This window comes from Panthera onca, chromosome D3 (assembly GCF_046562875.1).
Source record: "Panthera onca isolate mPanOnc1 chromosome D3, mPanOnc1 haplotype 2, whole genome shotgun sequence".
NCBI classification, from domain to species: Eukaryota; Metazoa; Chordata; class Mammalia; order Carnivora; family Felidae; genus Panthera; species Panthera onca.
This window is the reverse complement of record NC_138350.1, coordinates 71,635,854-71,660,217: the sequence shown is the minus strand read 5'-3', so window position 1 is coordinate 71,660,217 and position 24,364 is coordinate 71,635,854. Positions and strand designations below refer to the sequence as shown.

At 35.8% G+C, this 24,364-nt stretch overlaps 1 protein-coding gene and 1 non-coding gene across 3 annotated transcripts in view; one reads left to right on the top strand and one right to left on the bottom strand.

The window, feature by feature from the left end:
• Positions 1–24,364, bottom strand: part of DCC (DCC netrin 1 receptor) — a 1,134,523-nt gene that overhangs the window by 189,777 nt on the left and 920,382 nt on the right. For both annotated transcript variants that reach the window (XM_078435224.2, XM_078435225.2), the window contains exons 13-14: positions 12,952–13,093; positions 773–883 (exon numbers count right to left, since the gene is read on the bottom strand). In XM_078435224.2, coding sequence (XP_078291350.1) covers positions 773–883; positions 12,952–13,093 — 253 coding nt within the window. The remainder of the gene's footprint in view (positions 1–772; positions 884–12,951; positions 13,094–24,364) is intronic.
• LOC132666201 (U6 spliceosomal RNA) lies at positions 10,477–10,580 on the top strand. Its single transcript, XR_009604562.1, has one exon. It is a non-coding gene; the product is annotated as a U6 spliceosomal RNA (small nuclear RNA).

The following is a 24,364-nucleotide window of genomic DNA, read 5'->3' as shown; positions in this document are numbered from 1 at the left end:
TACTGATCATAACTAATTTCTTTTTCAAGTACCTCTTCTTTTCATAAATTTCTACTTCTTCAATTTGTAATTCTAATTCTTCATCATATATTTCTGCTTTATTACTTACACTTTCTTTCTGTTGCTTGTATTACCCATTCCTCTTGATTTTTTTCCTATTAGTCATGATGTTTTCATTTCAAACACTATTTCTCATCTTCTAATTTTGAAGATTTTGCTTATATTTAAATTACTGATACATGACTTTTATAAAAATCTCATTATCTCATCCACAAATGTCTTAAGACAACTAGGCAGATGATTAAGCAAACAAGGCAGATTATTCCTTGTTTTAAAAAGATGAAATGTCAAATATTAACGACCATACCACAAGCAAACAAAAAATACATATTGCTATTTTGCAGAAGCATCATAAAAGGGCAAGGGTAAAGTAATTGTATTTCATGATTATTATCAGGAATTGTAGCAATTCCTATGAAGAAAATTTTAAGGTTGATTATTCAATAAGATAAATTTAAAAAAACACAATTTCAAATTATCTTGAAAAAAATAACTCATGAAGAATGTAATTAATACATAATTTTATATGGTATTGTTGAAGAATCTACTGAGGATTTTGTATTTTATATTTTGTTTTGTCTTGCATTGAATGATATAGAAGGAATAAACATCCCCAGTATTGGAGTTCATCAACTTCTAATAAGGGAGCCTTTGAAGCTGAAGTAACAAAGAAAATAGAAATCAAAGTGACAGTGATTGGGATCGGTCTTACCATCCAGATCATTCTCAGGAGTCTCTGCTGTATACCAGTTGGAAGGTGGTCCAGTGCCATTAACTGTCATGGCTGACACTTGGAAACTATACTGACTTCCTTTCTCCAGTCCTATAAGAGAATGTTCCAGAAAGGGGAAAAAAGTTATTGAATAACATTTCTAGCTTATTTTCAAGAGTTTTCAAAACAGTAGACATCTTTACATGGTTTGTGATTGTTGTGGTGATTATTATTTTGGCCAAAAGGGCAGAAATAGTACAGCAAGAAATCAAATTATTTTTCACATATTCTCATTTATTTTTTCCTAGTTTATAAAAATGTATCCCTGAAAATAGCTTCAGGGCAGATGCAGAATATAAAATATGAACGATGAAGAAATAATCAAAAATAGCAAGGATCATTTTTTCTCACAGTCTAGAAGAGGCCTGTCTATAAATCAAGAACAGTCATCCTAAAAATTTATGTCTCCATCATTTATTCAAGGTCAGTGATTATGTTTTCTTTGAGCCAAGAAAGAAGAATCCAAAGCCACTGCACTTAAGCAGAAAATACTAGGCCTTTTATCACAAGGCATACTTTATTTTGCATCACTGTCCATACTAGAAGCATGAAGAAAGTCTATCTCCATGATAACTTGGGCATATAATATTGTACATCAGGGCTTATTTTTTAGAGAGCACACAGAATACAGGTTGATGAGAGATGGCCCATGGATCATTAGTGTGATATGTATAAATTTTTATGTAAGTAATAGTCCTTTTAGCTAAATCTCAAAGCAGCTCATTACCATGACAAATTATTGTAAAACAAATTACACTTGCTAAAAAACCATGTGACTTTCTTCAGAAAATGAGGACTTGGCTTAAACTGACAAGTCCTTAAATCTCCAAAGTTGAACAACCCTGGTAAATTTAAATTACAATCTATATTTTGTTAATCTAAAATGGCACAAATATTTGGTAACAAGAAAAATTCATAAAGAAAATAAACTATTGGAGAAATGATGCTTATCATGTACACAGTTACAAATTTGTATATTTTTGCATAGGCAGATGAGTAAATCTTGGTCTTTAGGGGAATTCTAATTTATTATTAATTGGAGATAATGTTTTAAGTGATGGTTAGATGGACTTGTTAACGTCCATAGCAGTTACTTTCAATAAATTGTACTATTAGAGAAGACAATTTGATAAATTCACCCACACAAAAGTATCTATGACACAAAATGCTGTCTCTTTAAGAGGCTTCTAATTTTATAAGATAGACTAGAAGCTCCATAAAGAAATAGACTGAGAATAGTTAGAACTGTTGCTGTTTTTGTTATTACTGGTATTTTATCTATATACCCATAGATTCCATTACACTGACACATGGAATGCACACACAGAAAGCAGCTGTTGAAAGATCCACTAAGGAAGCACTTAACATACCCAAAAATACTAGGTTAAAATATAATATCTAACATCATTAGGAAGGCAGCAAATGGATGCTTTTGAACAAAAGGCCTTTGTCATGGCTCAATAGGTTTGTGCTCACTTTGATTTGTCCCTTAGTTCACATGATGTTGATCTGAATTTGTTAACATTTTGCACCTTTTCATAGGCACCATTGTTAATTACTAAGGCAAAGGGATTGTGGATTGATTGTAGTTTCCAGGACATGGAAAATAATAGGGAGAGAATTCTGGGAACAAATGCTTACCTAATCATTGTACCTCATGGCTCTCATAGTGGTCTTATCTGACATAGTTTTAGACCATCAAGAATATATTCTTTTATATTAAGTAAAATTTAATTTTATTTTTCTTTGAAAAGGATGGGCAATTGTATTAATACCATCTCCACCAGTGATTAGGAATACCATCTGTAATGATCAGTTTTATTCAACTTGGTTAGACTGAAGTCCTCAGTTTTCAAACACTAATTTGAGGTGTTATATTATAGATGTGACTAAAGTCCATATTCAGTTGATTTTAAGCAAAGGATATTATCTTAGATAATTGGGGAGGGGGCAGCTTCAAACCAGTGAAAGTTCTTAAGAGCAGAAGTAAGGCTTCCCTGAAGAAGAAATTTCACCTGCAGACAGCAACTTCAGCCCGAGAATTTCAGCCTGCCTTTCTTATGGCCTGCTCTGTGGACTTGGAATGGCCTAGCCAGGCATCACAATCATTTAAGTCAATTCCTTGTAATAAACGCCTTAGTACACATCTCCACAGGTTCTGATTCTCTGGTTGAACCCTGAATGACCTGCCATCTTATCATATGCAATGTTTTGACATATAAATGGAAATCTTTTTTGAATGCCCTATATTCTGTTCCATTCATTTGACTTTAAATCAAGTTACTTTTTGTGTGCAGAATATATCAATTTTTAGTAGGAATTTATTAAATCATCTCACTAGAAAGTAGATATGAGTAGTAAAATACCTCACTAGAAGAGAGAAAGATTTCTTTATAATTTTGCCAAATTTTTATTTATATATATTGCATTGAGGATCTGTCAGTATCACTAATTCAGTCTTGAGTAAAACAAAAACCTACTAACAGTTCTTTGAAGTGAAATCATAGGTCAATTTAGAGACCATCCATTAAGTATTTCCCCACTGGAGTCGTGCCTAACCAGCCTAACCTACTGATCAAAATACCTCTTCCAAGGAGGGAAGATGAGCTATTTATGTGATCCTCTCTGATATCCAGTGAAGGTTTAATATGCTGTATACATTACTGCCCAGGTCCCTTTGAAAATCCTGCCTAATTTCTTTGAACTATTATATTTTAGCTTAAATGTTTTTTTAATTTTAATTTTATTCTAAAATATAGCTGTGGAATCTTTCTCATTAGAAACACCTAAGAAATTCTAGATTAAGTATAAAAAAGTTTAAATATATACATACAATCCGAATATCAAAAAGGATCTTAATTAATGTCTATTCAAATGACCCATCTAGAGCTATTTGGATATACATCTAACAAAGTGATCCTGTAAATAAAGCAGGAATACCTTTGGAACGAGAAGTTCACCAAGGGAGGGAATGTACTCAATCGTTTCTCTTGTTGGAAAAGTTCTTCCTTATATTGCACTGATCTGCTTTACTACAATATTATCTACAAATAAGCCCTAGTTTTACATTGTAGGGATAAACCAAAACTAAATCTTCTTTTAAAATATCTTTATCCAAGGGGCGCCTGGGTGGCGCAGTCGGTTAAGCGTCTGACTTCAGCCAGGTCACGATATCACGGTCTGTGAGTTTGAGCCCCGCGTCAGGCTCTGGGCTGATGGCTCGGAGCCTGGAGCCTGTTTCTGATTCTTTGTCTCCCTCTCTCTCTGCCCCTCCCCCCCCCTGCCCCTCCCCCGTTCATGCTCTGTCTCTCTCTGTCCCAAAAATAAAAAAAAATATCTTTATCCAAGTCTTCTGATTCTGTCTTCTGAAACCTTTACCAACGGAATTAAACCTCGACCCTCTTCTATGTCTAGATAAGTGTAGGAAGTGGTGAGAAGTGGAACGAGATATTTCAGCTTTTCAGAGAGACATTCCATGTATGACCTTCAGAAATCTAGGTTGCAAGTTTAGCTGGGCAAGTTTAGATGTACTGAAAGCTCTTTTAATTGCCATTTCCCATATAAGTTAGGTAATAATACCTGCTTTTCCATCTTATAATGTTCTTTTGAGAATCAAATGCCAGACTGCTTTTAGAATAGTTTATATAATTAAGCATTTAATAGATAACATTTGCAAATTGTTTTCTGACTTGATTTTCACACACTCTATAATTTTGCCATAAATACATTATTACTCCCACTTCAGAGATAAGGATAATAAGGTTGACATAAATTAAGCCAAGTGACTATGTGGAGCTTTAATCACAACTTGGAGTGCTTTTGGGAGAAGACTCTTGGTTCTGCCCTATCTCCTGCTGAGGCGCCAGAGACCATTCTCTTCAGAGACCCACCTGGCCAAGGCTGGGACCTAAGAGGGACATCAGTAGCAAGTATAAAGCACTGGGCAAATATGCAAGAAATTTTTGTCTAAAATGATTACATCCAGAACTAAAATATGAGCGGGAAGGCAGGAAAGAACTGATAATTCTATGATTTTTACAATGTATCAACCTAAGAGTTCAATTAAACTTCAAATTCAGTATAAGGTTTTTCTCTTAATTAAAAAAAAATCACATTTGTGGGTTATTTATTTATTTATTTTCTTAATTATTATTTTTTTTTAACGTTTACTTATTTTTGAGACAGAGAGAGACAGAGCATGAACGGGGGAGGGTCAGAGAGAGGGAGACAGAATCTGAAACAGGCTCCAGTCTCTGAGCTGTCAGCACAAAGCCCGATGCAGGGCTCGAACTCACTGACTACGAGATCATGACCTGAGCCGAAGTCAGCCGCTTAACTGACTGAGCCACCCAGGCGCCCCCTTAATTATTTTTTTTAATATATGAAATTTATTTTCAAATTGGTTTCCATACAACACCCAGTGCTCAGCCCAAAAGATGCTCTCTTCAATACCCATCACCTGCACTCTCCTCCCTCCCACCCCCCATCAACCCTCAGTTTGTTCTCAGTTTTTAAGAGTCTCTTATGCTTTGGCTGTCTCCCAAAATGTTCACATTTGAAAGAAGAGGTATCTTCAAAAGTTATAACAACAATCAACATGAACAAGCAATTTTTTGAGCCCCAATCCTGAGAGCTGATACCTAAAGAACTTTCAAAACATTATCTGTCTATCTCCCTATCTATCTATCTATTCATTTATTCACTGAAGATAGGGTAGAGACAAGCCTGTCTGGAATCTAAAGCTTTTTTGTGTGAATATTTCTAAACATTGTTTTCTAGGATGTGTTTCCTGAGTTGGGCCAGTAGAAATTTTAAATAGCATTTTTTAAAAGAAGTAGGTAGGAAAGCTTTGATTTAATTTCTCCTAGAGTTAAGCAGCTCCTTTAGCTGCTAAGCTAATATTCAATTTTTATTATCCAACAGAAACCTTTTTCCATTGTGCATTATTCCACTTTATGTATCCCTTTATACACACAAAATCACACGTTCATTATCTGTGGTTGGCAACACATTACCTACAGTTGAAGAGCTAGGAGTATAGGTACTCAGTTCAGGCAGTATTAGATTTGAAGTTTTACCTCACTGCTCATTAGGTATGTGACCTTGAAAAACTTGTTTGCCCTCCTTCTTTGTCTAAGTTTTCTCATCAGTAAAATGAGAATATATGCATAAAAATTGTTACAAAGACTAAATTTGAAATATATATATGGATATATGTATATATACAGTGTTTTTATAGAGGGTTTTCAGCTTCATTGAAGCATATACTTAATACACCAAAAACGAGACATATTTAATGTATACATTTTGATGAGTTTGGACATAGGCCTACATCCATGAGACCATCACCACAATCAAGGTAATAAACATATCCACTATTTCCAAAAGATTCCTTGTGTCCTCTTTTTTTTAATGGTTGAAATATTTGGCATTAGGTCTACTTTCTTAAAAATTTTTAAGTGCACAATACTGTTAACTATAGGTGCTATGTTGTATAAAAGATTTCTAGAATTTATTCCTGTTGTGTAACTGTCACTTTATACCCACTGAACAACTCCCCATTTCACCCTCATCTTCTACCCTTGCAATCACCATTCTGTTCTCTGCTTCCATGAGTTTGACTATTTTAGATACCTCATACAAAAGGAATCATGAAGTATTTGTTCTTCTGTGACTGACTTATTTCACTTAGCATAATGTCTTCCAGATCCATCTATGTTGGTGCAAATGGCAGGATTTCCTTATTTTTTTTTCAGGCTGCATAATATTCCATGGTCTATTGATATTTACCACATCTTTATCCATTTGTCTGTCAATGGACACTTGAGGGGCGCCGAGGTGGCTAAGTCAGTTAAGTGTCTGACTTTGGCTCAAGTCATGATCTCATGGTTCTTGGGCTCAAGCCCCGCATCGGGCTCTGTGCTGACAGTTCAGAGCCTGGAGCCTGCTTCAGATTCTGTGTCTCCCTCTCTCTCTGCCCCTCCCCAGCTCACACTGTGTCTCTCTTTCTCTCTTTCAAAAATAAATAAACATTAAAAAAATTGTTTTAGGTGGACATTTGAATTGTTTGTCTACCTTGGCTCTTGTGAATAATGCTACAGTGAACATACGAGTGCAGATATCTCTTCCAGATCCTGATTTTAATTCTTTTGGATATGTTCCCAGGAGTGGGATAGCAGGATCATATGGTAGTTCTAGTTTTTAATTTTTTGAAGAAACTCCATACTGTTTTCAGCACAGTGGCTGTTGTCAAAGTTAATGCTGGTATTATTATTGTTATAAATGTTAAATTATTTTTAATGCCAATGATCTATTACAGATTCATATGATAGCCAGAGTCATTTACAATACAGTGAGCTAAAGAAGACAATATTATATAGTATAAGGAGTATATAACTAGGAGTTGAAATGCCTACAATCGAGTTGGGATTATCTCCCTAACTAGTGGTAGATCTTAGCAATGTCACTCTTTAGATCTCAGTTAACTCTTCTATAAAATTAGGACTGTGCATAAGATGAATGGTCTGGTTTGTCAGGGACCCATAGTTCAATCTCATTGTGTTTGTGGGGGTGGACATGTGTTTGTATATGCTGTGCCTATGTGTGGCATGCCCATGCATGTGTATTTCCTACCTGCTTCTAAGTATAATTTTATTCTACAAAAAGTATGGTGTAAGTAGCAATGCATTCCTCAACTATAAAAAAAAATACATTGTTGAAAGAAGATCATCTGCCTGCTTCTATCCCCAATACTAAGTGCCTTCAAGCTCTGTAATTCTGTTCTATTTCTAATTTTACAGGACTTATGTTAAGAGATGGTACATTATTCAAACAATATAATTTCCCTTTATTCCCCTAATGCTAACCTTGTTATAAAATTCTATGCTATTGTTTCATTTTTCAGTCCATAAAATACCAATGCATGTTAATCATTACGTTTATTCTATATTGGCCATGAAACACAAGAAAACTCTTCAGTTCAATTCAAAACAACTTTCTCTGAAGAGCACTCAAAAATTAAAAACAACGCTTTAAAATTTAGTTGACATGGGATCCCACAATGAAACTGATAACAATGATTTAAAATCCTTGTTATAACTCTGAATTACTATGTTATTGCAGATGTCTCATTATCCTAGTAAAAAACACACACAACAAAAAAACACCTGTCTAACAGAGGATTGTAAAAAACAAGTTTGAGTCTCTACACCTGAATATTTATGTCATCCAAATGAAGCATTCTAGCATTTCCAAGTTTTTAACAGACAAATCAATATATCCATGTACCATATAGGTATTGGAAACATAGGGTCAAGCCTTGTACATTCTAAAGTGCCGCAGATTCATACAGAAAATCAATTATTTTTGTAAACTAGAAATTGCATACATTACTAAATAAATATATTCTGGGAACAAGTCAAAACCTGTGCTCTCTACCACTGAAAACACTCCCACAATATCTAGCAATGCAACAGGCATTACTGAAGTTGGGTCACAGATCAGGGGATAGGAAGGCAGAGACTCTGTCCAACTTGTTTTTAATGTTTTACAGGTATGAGGCTATTCTCTGGCAGTTTTTATTTCTTCATTTCAATTTAAGAATGGAGTCTGTGTGACTTTTGTTTTTACCATAAATATCAGGTACACTTACAAATATAACTGCCCAGATTGTTTGTCTTCCCAAATTCATTTTGTAATTGTTGAAATTAAGAAAGAACAGTATGAATGAGGAATTCAAATTTGAGTCCAGATTCCTAGAAATGTATAAAGATGGGAAGGGGCATTTGTGAGCTATTCCAATAACAAGCTAATTAATTCATCCTATTTCTTTGCTTTTGGCCGGAATGGTATTAAACCAGAATGGTAAGGGGTTATAGCTCATGCTGATTAGAAGATCTAATTGTCCCATATATTTTAGATGAATAAAAATGTAGGACTGAATTATTTATTTTTGAATAAAGTTCATTAGAGAATACAATTAAAAATGATTGTTCTTGAGAGGGAAAATAAAAGGTATCTGTCAGCAAGTTTAATAGTGTCTACTTCAAAACTCCTGGATACCTGGAACTTCAGAACGCGGCCTCACTTGGAAATAGGATCTTTATAAATATGAATACTTAAGGATCTTGAGATGAAACCATCCTGGATTTAGAGTGGGGTTTATCCAATGACGCGTGTCCTTATAAGAAGAGGAGAGAACACAGACAGGCAACAGAAGAAGGTGGTGTAGAGATAGGAGCAGCATAACTACAGGCCAAGGAATGTCAAGGATTGCCAGCAAATTCCAGAGGTTAGGAGAGAAACATGGATGAGTTTTCTCTCAGGACCTCCACAAGGAACCAATGTTGCCAACACCTTTATTTCAGACTTCTGGCTTTTTTTTTCTTCCTTAATAATTTCACTTCTTTAGAGAGAGAATCCTAAAAGTTTGTCTATTTAGAGAGCCAGAATCTTGGTTTGATACTACTGAGGTGAATGTGTTAAATCCCATTTGCCAAAAATACTGTAAATACTAAAGAATTCACAGCAGCAGTTTCTTTTGGCCAGGTGGCTACGATTCTTCATTTATTTTCTGGGCCACTTGCCTTTTAGCTGTTCAGTGGCCATGGAGTTAGCTTTAGTGGTAGGAATTTTCAATTTTGGTGACCAAAAGTCATGATATGACATTAGGGTCTTGCCTTTTTGTTCTTCATGTTATATACATAATTTTAAAATACATATTTTATTGTTGTTACAAATGTAAATAACAATCACCATCAATATTCTGGTATATATATTACTCTAAATATTTTCCTACAAATTCATATTTTATTTATAAATATCAACTTCACACACTAATATTGATTTAAAGCTGAGTTATTCATTGAATCACGTTTGAAATAATTAACATTTGATTTAGTATTTATCATTTTCATTAGGTAAACAGTATTCCTTGATATGATTTTGACAAAATTTTCTAAGTAGCTGCCTATATTTGGATGCTTGGGGTATTTTTTTTCCTTAAAATTTTCTATTAAAGGAACAGTGCAATGAACATGTTTATAGTGAAAAAATTTGCAGAAAATATGGCTGCATAATTGGAATAAATTCCTAGTAGAAAACATAGATCATATATCTGTAAAGATCCCTCCCTCTTTCTCTCTCTCTCTTGCTCTCTCTCTCTCTCTCTCTCTCTCTCTCTCACACACACACACACACACACACACACACACACACACACACGTATATACACCTGTGTATAACAAATATCTACACATTGCTTTCCAGAGAGATTCTAGAATCATCTGGCCCACAGCAGTATATGAATATTAATTATGTCTCCCATATGCTTTCCAGAACAGGGTATCATCATTTACTTATATCTTTATTACTTTAATCCAAAGAAAATGTTAACTCATTTTTGTTTTAATTTGCATTTCTCTACTAATGAGCTTGAACATTGTTTCATGCATCTTGGCTATTTATAGTTTCATAAATTGAATATCCAATCCTGAGCTTTTCCATTGGAACACTCATCTTTTAATGAATTATTGTATAAAAAGGTATTTTATATTTTTAAGCTTTTTCATCTGAGAAGGAAATAACTTAAAAAAAAGATTTCAGGGCTTCAAATACCATCATCTATTTAAAAAAAATAAGGCTTGGTGCTTGTTCCCACAGCACATATACTAAAATCGGAGTGGTAAAGAGATCAGCAGGACCCATGCAGAAGGATGGCTTGCAAATTCGTGAAGCATTCCACATTTTGTATGATATAGATGAAAATTTTAAGAAAGTGGATCCTGAGTTCTCATCATAAGGACTTTTTCTTTCTTTTTTTTAAATTGTATCTATATGAGATCATGGCTGCTGACTAAACTGTCAGCGTTAATCATCTCACAGTGAACACAAGTGAGGCCATTAAGTTGTAGACCTTAAACTTCTACGGTGGTATGTGACAATAATACCTCAGTAAAACCAGGGGTGAAAAAGTCTTGGATATAATTATCCTTAGAGACTCTTCATCTATTACATCTTAGGAATTCTATTAAAATTTTTTCAGCAAGACTTTTTTTCCAATGTTGGTGATTTCTGTCAAAATAAACTACAGGTTACACCAACTATCACACTGAGCACATATGCCTCACTTCATTTATTTTTACCTTCTTCCCATAATTTCATCAGGAAAGAAGACATAAGATCTAGGCTTTTCTTAAGCTTTTTAAATGATGTGGTAGAGTGCCATAACTTCCTCTTAGAGGCAATAATACTTGTCTGAGAGATTTTTGTCCAGATATAAAAGGAGTAATGTGATTTTTGACAACCTACTTGGAAGCACTTTCACCATTATGCTAAAATTTTATAGGCACAAGAGACAAGAAAAACACATCGAAAACCAAAAACCAAACACCAATAGCAGCAGCAGCAGCAGCAGCAGCAGCAGCAGCAGCAACAACAACAACAACAAACCTGAGGGGGAAAACAGGTTTTGATCGTTGCAGAATGCGGACTTAAATGTAGCTTAAAATGTGTGTGTGTGTGTGTGTGTGTGTGTGTGTGTGTGTGTGTGTAACAAACTATGATTTCAAATGGAAATTTACTGAGCACATGGTATAGAGAAAGAAATAAATAAGGGGTTTCTTTCTTCTTTCCTCATTTGCAGTGATAGTTTATATTATCCATTAGGTGTAAGTTAAGAGTTTCAGTTTGTATATTTTCCAGGACCCTTTTTATGTGCCACTCCAGATTTGCTCAACTTTGCCTCCCAATCCTTACCAAGAGCCTCTGCTATATTATGCTTTGCCTCCCAAGCCCCAGGCAATAGTTTACACTCTCCTTAGAGCTATAAAGCCCTCCTAAGTACTTACTGGTGCAACCCTAGACCAAGCTACCACCTCATAAAGGACTTACTGACACAGAGAGAATTCTATATTTGCATACTCACCAGATGCTCTGGCTTCTCAGGTGCTGTCTGCAGGTATAGAGTGGATAACAGCCTATCGACAGATTTAGACCAATGATAGGCAAGAGAGGAACTGCTCATACTTCCTATCCAGCCACTGACTATGATACATAGTACTTCATGCGGCCTCTCAGGAGACACCCCATGAGGCTGAACAAACTCTGTGTTTGCTCTAAACTTGTAGCCAGCTCAATGATAGCCACTGTGAAAGATTTCTCCCCTTCCCTGGTCTCTTTCTTTGTTTCCTCATGCGTGCTTTCTTGGGTTTGCACCCCCAGAGGCATTGCCTTGAAAGCATTATCTCAGACTGTTTTCCAGGAACCTGGATGGGCATGATAGTTCCAATAGTTAAAAAAAATATATATGATTATTCATTTTGTAAAATAAAACACATTCTCTAAATATTGCATGGAAAACTGCATGGAATACTCCAGTTTTCATAACGAAGCTTGACCTACTATGAATTCCACCAATATTGCTACAAAAGTGAATTTACTTTTATGTTTATGGAAAGTAGAGCAATCTGTTTATTTCCTAAACTACCCTCTCCACATTTTCCAGCCCCATTCTCACCACTGGAGATTCGGGGGAAAGGGATCAAAGTGACTTAAACTTGGAACCATTTGATTAGATGGCTTTTTAAAAATGTTTATTTATTTTTGAGAGAGAGAGAAAGAGAGAGAGAGTGAGTGGGGAGTGGCAGAGACAGGGAGACAGAGGATCCAAAGTGGGCTTCATGCTGATAGCAGAGAGCCTGATGGAGGGCTCAAACTCACCAACAAAGAGATCATGACCTGAGCTGAAGTAGGATGCTTAGCCTACTGAGGCACGCAGGAACCCCTGATTAGATAGCTTTTTAAAGTTACTAGTTAAAAAGTTAAAAGTTATTTGACAGAGGGGCTGTTGTTGAATAAGCAATGCTGAGAAACTAATACGGATTAAAAGATCTAGGATACATTTATAAGAGTATGATCCAGGACCATAATATGTACTGAAAGCATTACAAAGATATCAAGTTAAAAATATAAAGGTTATTCTTGTTCAGACCAATAGATGTCACCTGTCAGGAAAAAACAAACAAACAAAAAAGAATGTTTCCTTGAAGTGAGAGCATATTTTATTCCTAAAGCATTTAACTCATAAAAACCTTGCAAGACTGCACTATGTGAACACTGACCTGTGAACAGGTACCAGAGGTTGTTTGGCTCCAATGTTTCCATCTCACCCCTGCGGGTCGTCTTTCTGTGTCGAATTTTATAGCCGGTAATAAATCCATTTTGTGTTCCTGATGGAGGAGGCAGCCAGCTTACTTTGATACTCTGCAAAATAAAAGATGTAAATTAAAACATTGGAGAAAGTAAGGGCAACAGAGCAGGGTCAAAGAAATGACCCCAACTTAAGTAGGAATAAAACAGAGAGGCAAGAAGTGCTAGGGATTAGCCCCTATAACCAAATTAAATCCATTTTTACAATTTGACAGTGTCCCTTTTTGTATGATTTTGACAAAAATACACAATTCATTTGATTGATTATGTGCATGATCACCTCTCCTTTGTAAATGCCACTAAAATGACAGTAAAATGTTCTCAAGAGTAAAAAACCATAAGGAAATAGAGACTAGTAGTCTTAAGGATGAGAGATGTTAACAAATATTTAAGAGATGCAAACCAAGGGAAGTGTGGTGGCTGAGCCAAAGGAGAAAGATGAAACCTAAATTACTCCCTAAGAGATACTAAAGAATAACAAGGTGATTTCCATGACAAAATTCAGGGAGGGCTAGAAATTGTTGCGTCCTAAATACCTTGAAAGACAAGACTAAAGCATGGTGCTGAAATAAAAGATGGGTTGAAAGTCATACCCACATCTAGGAAAGTCAATCTACTAACCCTCAGTGTCCTTGGAGTCACTGGGAGTTTTATCCTTTAGGGACACTGAAACAGAGTCCACAGATTCAGAGATATCAGGCACAGAAGAGAGTACAGATGAGGGCAAGGGTTATTAAGTCGAAGAGAATAAGTCTTCTTTCATCATCTGTGTTCAATGCAATGACAACCAGATGTATTTTGCCCAGGCAAATACCAAGTAATAATTCTCTAGAGAAAATTGTAAGTTTGGCCCTAGAGAAAACAGTAGCCAGGTTTCTAATTAATGCCCCAATAATGAGGCTCCCACTTAATCCACTCATGCACTTTGGAATCAGCTTTTTAGTACATATTTCATTTTAATGTTAACCAACATTGTAAGACTACAAGACATTTTGTTTTAAAAAGCTTTTAGTATAAAATAGGAAAAAATACAATCAAGCCCCAGAACCTGCTTGGGATTCTCTCTCTCTATCTCTCTCTGTGCCTCCTTGTTTGTGCACTCTCTCTCTCTCCCTCTGTCAAAATAAATACATACACTTAAAAAAAAAAAAACCACAATATTATGGCCCTTGAAGGAGACAACATTATGCTTAGAGTAGAAAAAGTATCCCCAAAACTGTCATTAATATTTAGATAATCTAAGATAAGATATTACATCTGTGAAAGGAATAGAAATAGAGGAAAAATGAAAGATTTTTTAAAAATATTATGACATTTATAGTTTGGTTTAACCAGTTAAATATTCAATAAATTATCTGGAAGATGCATGGAAAGAAATCTTCTAAAATTCTGGGGGCGGGGGGAAGATGATCATAGAAAGATGATCATAGAAATTTGGGGGAAAAAAGATAAGAAATTGGAAGTTTAGTCTATAATTTCCAATATCCAACTAATAAGATGAAATAATGAAAATAAAAAAAAAATAGAAGGCAGAAAATTAGCAAGGAACCAAAACAAAAACCAGAACTCCTTCCTGCAGTAAAAACCTTGCAGAACTGGAAGATTTGAGACTTTAGTCTGAAAGGGATTGTGGATTTTCTGACACAATACATGAACAAGAACTACATTAAGGTACATTACTGTGAAATACTAGAGCCTCCTGGGGGAGAGAGGATAGGAAAGCTTCCAGAATGGAAGAAAGAAAGCAGGTCACATAAAAAGTAAAAATGGTAAGGAGAAAGATTTCTCAACAACATTCAAAGTTAGAAAACAATAGAAGAGTTCTTATAAAATTCTATTCCTAAAGTATTTTAAACCTATAATTCCAAGGCTATACAAATGTTATCAAGCATAAGGAAGAATAACTCAAGTATAAGAATATATGCTTATATAAGTATAGGGATGTTTCAGAAATACATGGTTTCAAAGACATCTCTCCATATTCCCTTTATCAGGAGTCTAATGAGGGTAAATTTCAGGAAAAGAAGAGTGCAAACTGAGAGAAAAAGATTTGAAATCCAAGAAACAGAGATTCCAAAACAGAAAAAAAAAATGGAATTCTCAGAAATATGATAAGGAAAAATTGAAAAGATTTAAGATTACACAAGGTGAGACACAAATCCAAAAGAGCACATACTGTATAATTCCACTTAGATGAAGTCCAAGAAGAGTCAAAATGGGTTTTTAGTAAAAGAAAGCAGTCTAGCAGTTGCCTACAGCAGTTGTACTGGGGAACTGATTGGCTATGGAAAGAGGGAGACTTTTTGGTGTGATGGGAACATTCTGCATCTTCCTTTCACATTTGTTACATGGGTAGATAAAATTGTCAAAATGTATTGCTAAGGTTTGAATTGGGCCCCCACTTGAAATTCACATGCTGAAATACTAATTCCCAGTACCTCAGAATGTGAGTGTTTTGGAGGTAGGGGGTTTGAAGAAATCAAAAGGTTAAATGAGGTCATCAGTGTGGGACCTAATCCAGTATGACTGGTGTCACTCTGAGAAAAGGAAATACGGAGACACAGAAGAAGTCCATGTGAAGATGGTGGAGGAAGGGAGCCATTTGCAAGTTAAGGAGAGAGGACTCAGAAGAAACAAGCTTGCTGACACCTTGATCTTGGACTCCAGCCTCCAGAACTGTGAGAAAGCAACTATCTGTGGTTCATTTAGGTTTCCTCCTCTGTGGTGTTTGCTGTGGCAGCCCTAGTGAAATAATACAACCAGAGAAGTAAACACTGAAGATTTGTGCATTTCACGTTAATTAATTACGCCTCAGGGAAGAAGAGAAGAAGGATCACAATGAAAATGCAGAGGAGGAGAAGGAAGAGTAGGAGGAGAAAAGCAGGAAGATGATTGGGCGTAGGGCTGGAGTGTACTAGAGTGCTAACTCCTGACCTAGGAATAAATCAGTAGGTGATACCTAAACCTGTGAATTAAAACTAAGGAATTAAAGGACAGCTACCTAAGCACAATTGCTGAAAAACATTAAGGTAAATTCCAGAAAAGAAAGGATAGTGAAAAGCGATGAACAGGGGAGTCTGGAGGGAGTAGGAACTCCCTCCAGTTCCTCCAGGTTGGGGAGGAAGAGTCTTGCTTTTAGTTATACACCTATTTGGAAAATGAATGTGCATATAACACTACCATGAACATTTAAATCAATTAAAAAAAATTTTTTTTTAATCTTTATTTATTTTTGAGAGAGAGAGACAGAGTGTGAACAGGGGAGGGGCAGAGAGAGAGGGAGACACAGAATCCGAAGCAGGCTCCAGGCTCTGAGCGGTCAACACAGAGCCTGACACGGGGCTTGAACTCACGGACCCCAAGATCATGACCTGTGCCAAAGTCAGAGTCGGATGTTTAACTGACTGAGCCACCCAGGTGCCCCTTAAATTAATTTTTAAAAATAAACATACAAAATTGTTCTTTTGAGGTGGTAGAAATAAACAACTGTCAGAAAGAGGCCAGGCACAAAGTCACAGAATGGATTTCCCGACTCCTCCAGCCCGCTACAACCCCAGGGCAACTTTGATACTGTTTCAATCATGTGGAAATGCAGCAGAGGTGTGGCAATATATTCTCCAGGGAGACCCCAGTCTGAGCCTCTTCTTTTAGATCACTACAGATTAGCTATTGCTCTACAAATAAGTGTCTTTGTAAAAGGATTTAAAAAATTGGGTAAAGTCCGTTACTTGCTAAACATTTTTAACATGTCAATGACATGCAAACTACAGTCAGTTCTCATCATTTGAGGCAGCAGCCATGTTCTATAAAGTTGCCACAAACACTGAATTTGCAAATATTGTAACATTGCTCTTGGGGAAAATGCAGGTGCAGGTTCTTATGAGCCTTTCATTACAACATTTTTGTCAACTTGTCAATACATAACCTTGTTTTATGTGTGTTTCTGTTTAAAGACGTCCTATTTATTATTATTGTTGATACATTAACATTGAACTTATGGCCAATAGCACTGTAACTCATGCCAGAATGAAGTTTATCTAACACATGTATTTTCTCCCTAAGGCACATCGCAGCCTCTTGGAATAAGCGATACTAAACAGCACTTCAGCATTACAGTTGGAGAGCATTTCAAATACCAAACTCACAGACAGAAAGCAAAAATAAACAAATGCCCACCCCCCCCCCCCAAAGTGGCACTTATTTGACCACAAAAAGAACACTTGGTTACAATATGAGAACTGAAACAAAAAGACAGAGTGTCTCCTTGTTCAACCTCAGCTGAGAATGTGTGCCTCATCTGTTTCATGGTCGTGGGTGTAACTGTAAAGGCAACGGGGGTATTGATTTGGGGTTACAAATACATTTTAGCAGGTAGGTGAATCTGCAAATACAGACTCTCAAAATAATAAAGATCAACTGTAACTATATAATAAGCACATTTTAATAATTTTAGAGGAACTTAGCTAAATAGAATTATTTAGAATAATCAGAATCTGATTATTTAAGTCAGAATATATCTGAAAGTGTACAGCACTACTAAGATTATTTATTTCACCCTCATTACCCTTTAAATGTGACAAACTAAATGCCACTCTTAAAAATATTTCTTAACACTATTTTTTTCCTTACTATAGACGTACCAATGGTCTAAGCACCTATGAGTTATGGTTTTTTATCCACACAATGACCCTATGAATTCAAGTCTATTGTTACAATTTTTGTACAACCATGTAAATTAGGACACAGATGGTTAAGTACCTTAAACTGATGGAGCCATCAAGTGATAGAGGCAGGATTTGAACCGAGATTATATAACTTTGAAGTTGGCATTCTTTACTATTTAATACAGCCTCCCATGAGAGTTCAAGAGGCTGAGACTAATTCATTCAGTGATAATTCACTCAAAATAGATTAGCTGCACCTCTGTTGTGTAGAAAGCACCATCTTTAGGACTATGGAAATATCCAGATAAGTCATGGTATATCCATTCTGGCTGAGGAAATTAGACACAAAAACTCATAATGAAAACACAAAGTGTCAAATGCTAAAAGAGGTAGTCCCAGAAAATAGAATGGAATATAATAGACAGAGAGATTAATTCTATTTTACATGGTCAAGACTTCAAATATGAGTAGAACTTTACCTAGGGGATAGAAAAGGCATTTAAAATAAAGAGGATATCAAAAGCAAGCTCAATTTATCATGACAATGTATAGCACCTTCAACTGGGACAAATAGGAACAAATGGGACATATAGGACAATGTAATGGAAAGGTAGATTGGAAAAAAGTTAAAAGTCTTTTGGGACATGCAAAGGAGACATGTTAGATCAATACACTCATTTAAGGCATTTGGCTAATTCTTTGGGAGACAAACTAATAAATAAAATAGTAATATAATGTCCTTGGACCTCAAAGAATGCATAGCCTTAAATACACATACACTCACCTACTCCTTCTCTCCACTCCACACACATACATGCACATATGTGGATGTGTTCTTTACTCTCAAGTATCTTAGAAACTAGCAAAGAAAACTGGATTTGATGAATAGTTATACCTTATATTTATATTCCACAATTATCTTACTTTTATTTTTCAATACTTCAAGATAGCCATGAAAGATGTTATTACCATTTTACAAGTTTACCAAAGAGGAAATTGAGGCACAGAGTTAAATGATTGGCAGAAGTCATCTCATACTATCACAGAAAGATTATCTAATGTTTGAGCCTAATGTTTTTTTATTATTTTATGCTAAAATAATCATAGAACTTATACCTGGCAATTATACTCAAAGTGTCCTACAAAACATTCTCGAAAGGAATAAAAACTGAATTTAAATAATTAATTTTTAATACACCCAATCAGCCTTCCCATAAATAGCCCTTGGCAAATCACGAAGGGTTATTTTCTAAGGTCTACAAGCGTGTTTTTTAAAGTCAAAAGTAAATTCAAATAGAAAACAAAAATACAAATGAAGACATTAAACTTTGACCAAGAGGTAGAACCTTATGATTTCCAGTTAGCGCTTTGTCTTGTCTTTGACGAGTGACCTCTCGTAAGTCTAATAAATGTAATCTTAATCTTAATGCACATATTGAGAAATGGAGAATAATTGTGCTTAGTATGTCTACCAGATGATTGTAAATCACGTGTTAAGCCTGGAAAACTTAATTATATTAATGATTACATGAGCAATATTTAGTTTTTGACAGATAATAATTTTTCTTGATCATATTTGAGGATTTTCAGTGATCGTATAAATTATTCCCACATAGCCAATACCTTACTATCAATGTCTAACAGCAATTAATTAATAGAATCAGTTATACACTCTACATGCCAGGAGGCAAACCCCCTCAAATGGTTATCATTCATCTTTGGAAGTAATTTCATCATTTGTATTCATCCTCATATATGGGCAGCGGCTAAGTTTATTAGCATCTTTTATGCTTTCTCATCGATTTCAAGCAAACACCAGCAGATGGCTAATGGTTCTGGTCGTCAAATTCTTTCCTTGTAGGTTCTGCAGACATGGCTAGATGTCCCAAATTATATTGGTTTGGGAAGTTAATTGAAAGTGTTCAGTAAATTTTTCTAATTCTATGGCATAATGTATCTTATTTTCTGTATGAGACCTGTTCTGTCAGTGCTCAGTAGCTTAGACTTAATTGGCCATCCCCCCACAAAGCCACCAAAAGCTATCACTGTTAGGGGAACATTCTTGTACCTAGTCTTCATGGGTAAGCCTAGTAATTATTTTTATTAAAAATACTTAACGCATGACCTTCGACTTTTGAAAAATCAATTCTAGTAGCTGTGACTTGACTTTTGGTTCTTTCATTACTTGAGAGGTTGAAATTAATCCTTTTCAAGCTGTTGAAGTGTTCTATCTTGAATCAAGGATTAATTTAACTTTTTTTCCCCCAGTTTTGAAATAAAAGAAGAACTGTAAAATTTGGCTTCCTCAAATCCTTCCATCTCCTCTTTGATTATCATAAAAATGAATTAGTTTTCAAGTCAGCACGGTGGGAGCAGTTAGGTTTAGTGATTGAAAAGAAAAGATCTTCCTGGCCATTATTTTCTAACTTTTTTGAGATAACCCTGTTGAGTTTGTTGATGTGGTATTCTCCTTTTGATGGGCTCCATTAATTCATTTCTTTATTTTTCCTTTACTCTAGCATATGAGTAGTAAATAACAAAACAGAAAACAAAACCTGGTAAGTCCATCACCCCAAATTTTTCTCAGAAGCCACATTTCACAAGCTTCTATTTTTAAGTCCACATATCCCACTGCAGAGTGACATTTTGCTTTACTCTCGATAGAGTGGACTGCCGAGAAAGACAAGCCCCATTCCAAACATGGTCAGTGGCTGTAGAATGAGCCTTTTTTTTTTTAAGTGGTTTCATCTGGATAGCATTCCCATAGAAGGGAATTAAAGGGCACCATTTGAAAGAAGGTCCTAGCAGGAAAGAAGAATGCTTTGGCCAGCACAGCAGGAATCTAAGGATCTTGAAACTTACTTGAATATAAGTTTTGAACTCTGCCCCTTATTTCTGTTCTGTACTTCTGGTAACTTGTTGAATCTCACATGAACTTGCTTGAAGAATGAAGTATGCTTTCAGTACTCATGACACCCTATGACTTTTCATGAGAGTGCCCATAGGCATTTTTAAAGAATCTCTTTTTATTGTATCCCTCATCTTACTTACATTCCCTTATTTACATTCTCTCTGCTACTGCTGTAATTCAGACCTTAGTTTACCATTGCCCAGAATATTGCCACAGCTAACCGATTGATACCCACGCCTCCAGGTACTACCCTTCTCACACCCAACCCATATCAGTTACCTTCCTTATCAGTGAGTGGGACATTTAAGTTCTCTGCCTCGGTTTGCTCATCTGCAATATGGGAAGTACCTAGCTCAAAAGGATTGTGGTGTGGATTAAAGGAGAGGAAGGGAACTTTCTTGAACTTCAAGGGAGGGAAGGAGTAAAGAGAAAAAGAGTGAGGCAAGAGGGTCAAGAGATTAAGAGATGGAGAGGGGGAGAATAAAGGAAAAAGTAAACAAGGGTCAGAGAGAAAGAAGCAAGACCCCATACAGCAGCAATGCTCAACAACTTTTCTTCTACACATCAGGAGGAGCACTGAGAGATAAATTACCTAGTAACACCTTTTAAACTCCTTTTCTTCGATGAATACTTACTGAGCAATTTACTCTGTAGATTACTATTGACATTTCTTGTTGTAGCCTATAGACCCTTCCGGCATGGGTGGTAAAGAAGAGACGTTGGAATACAATGGAGACTAGAGGAATGTGAAAAAGTGAAGAAATTCTGGGACACCTGGGTGGCTCAGTTGGTTCAGCATCCGACTCTTGATTTAGGCTCAGATCATGGTCCCAGGGTGTGAGATTGAGCCCCACACTGGGCTCCATGCTGAGCCTGCTTGGGATTCTCTCTCTCCCTCTCCTTCTGTCCCTCCCTGGCTCATGCTATCTTACTCTCAAAGTAAATACATGAACTTAAAAAAAAGTGAAGAAATGCTATAAATACTTTTGTAGGTAGATTTGACAGGACACAGTGATTTGTTGAATGTCACACATAAGGAAGGAAAAGTCATCAATATTGACTCTCAGGTTTCTGGAAAAAGCAACTTGGTAGATGATAATACATTTTCTGGGATAAGGCTGTCTGAAAAACAATCTACTTTCAAAAGAAAAAAAAAAGTTTACTGGACCTGCCAGTAGTATCAATAAATGACACTTCACAGAGGATGCAGAACTAAAGGCTACCCATATTAATAATATTCCAGTTAATGTTGGGAAGGGTATTTTCTAATTTTATCATTTAGAATAAATGATACTGGGAAGGGTATTTTCTAATTTTATCATTTAGAATAAATGATACCTCAATAATATCAAAATTATACAATAACACAATTTAATGATTAAATTTGATATTTATCTAAATACTTGGTAAATATTTCATTGGTGCTGAAATAAACTAAATTGAATTTTGAACTGGAATAGAACTTAATTCACTAATTCAACAGTATGTTAAATTTTATTATGTGTATAATTGTGTGGACAATTTCCAAAAAAGTGTTGCCTTTTTCTGAACCACTTTATGGGACTTTATGGGACTAACCAAGTATGGATTTGATAAAATGTTGATAAAATATTAGTAAGTGCTATATATATTTTTCCTGCAGATATATACTATTCCTGCAGATTTGACATGTTTTTTACTTCACTATCATAAATATGCAATCTCTTGTGATAAGTGAAGTCAGAAAGCGGGATAGCATACTAAAATTGGCATTCTTCAGTTCATGTAGGCAGCTATTATCCAAAATGACATAAAGCCATATTTGCAAATAACTTTGTGTGACACATTTCCAGAGTGAAGTCTGTTAGTACCACTCAGGTCTAAGTTACACATTTGTGCAATAATAAAAGTATGTTTATATACAAATTGAAAAATACTTGACTTTAAATAAATTTTTGTGTCCTAAATTCAGGTAAGAAACATTGCTTTGTTTTATTTAAAAATGATGAAATCTAGCCTGTTGTGATCTTGTTTAACGACTTTGAAATAATACAAAGGTTTCCACATCAATAGGTTAGTTTAGTTGTAAAATAGTGTTCCTTTGATCTCTGTCCTGGTGGCCCCTAGGTCCTCATAGTGCCAGTGGGAGTCCTACCTGGAGATTAAACCCTACTTATGGCTACTCTGGAAAAATCCCCTTCCTGGTTATGTTGTGCTAAGCCACATTGGGACAATTTCTCAGGTTGCTCAACTTCAAATCATATACTGCAAACCCACCTTGATTTGGGTCTTAGTTTTAGTGACTGGGTTTCTCCGATGAGAATGCTGCCATGCATCTTGTTCAATGTTGTTTTACCTTGGTAATCTGCCTAGTTCTTCCAAAACGCCCAAGACTGAGTCCTCCAGGAGCTCCTATCTCCTTGGTGAATCTGAGGCTGGCAGACTTCCCTGACAATAGTTACTCACCTTTCTGAATCTCTGCATTACCTGCTTTCACATTCTGAACTCCCCAAACCTACTTGGTCTCCTGATTTACCACCTGAAAATCCTTGTCAGCCCTTTCTGACTCCACCCACTAGGTACAGCTGCTCTCTACCACTCTGGATACTATGACTAGTCTTCCTGAAGGAACATCCCTCATCACCTTCCTCACTCCTGATTGAGGGGAACAGCCCTCCTGATATTGGCTCTGAATTCCACACCCATTCATCCCACATCACTGTCTTTTTCAGGTGTAGACAGTGAGCACATATGAGATTAAAAAAAAAAAACACACACAGTGAGAAATGGCATCTGGAATATGCTCTATTTATTATATGCACATTTTTATATTTCTTGGAGTAAACTGGGCTAAATTTAATTTGATGCTGGGAAATTGACATGCCACCACTTTCCCTGCTCCTGTAATCAAATTCTAAGAGCTCAACCTTGACAATTCCAAGGAAAAAAGGGGAAACTAATCCCTTACCTAACTCACTTCAGTTTAGTAGCATAGGGGAATTGAACCAGTAAATTAAGGTCAAATAGGTTTCCAAACCTACACTGTAAGAACATCAATCCATCACTGTCCATAAAGACATAGGGCATCCCACGTATACCATTAACTGGGCAGTCTGTTAAGTTAGTACTTTGCATACTTTCAAAGCAATATTTAAAAAATATTTCTGTGTAATTTAAAGATGAGGCTCAAAATTCTATCAGGAGGAAATGGGACAATAGTTGAGTGTGGTCCATAGCTTTTCCAGTGGTGTCCCCAACTCAACTGTGGCTCCTAATTTGCATATGTATGCTACACAGTAAATACTAGTCATCTATTTAAGAATTAACTCTAAATGTTAAATAAATTTAAATCCTAGGCACAGGTAGATGGAAATATACTTTGGACTGCCTTAATTCTTTTTTTTTAATGTTTATTTGTTTTTGAGAGGCAGAGACAGAGCATGAGCAGGGGAGGGACAGACAGAGGGAGACACAGAATCCAAGTGGGCTTCAGGCTCTGATCTGTCAGCACAGATCAACCCACAAACCATGAGATCAACTTGATCATGAGATCAAGTTGGACGCTTAACGGACTGATCCACCTAGGCACCCTTGGGACCTCCTTAATTCTTATAGCCTCTGCTTAAAAAATCTTACTGGATGTTCTGTCTAGCATGCAGTTCTGAATTGTTTAGAGAAAGATAGAATAGTATTTTCCAAATAAAAGATATTCAGTAGGTATAAGATGGATGACAGAAAGCATCTCAGCTTTTCATTAATTTGCTAAGTGAT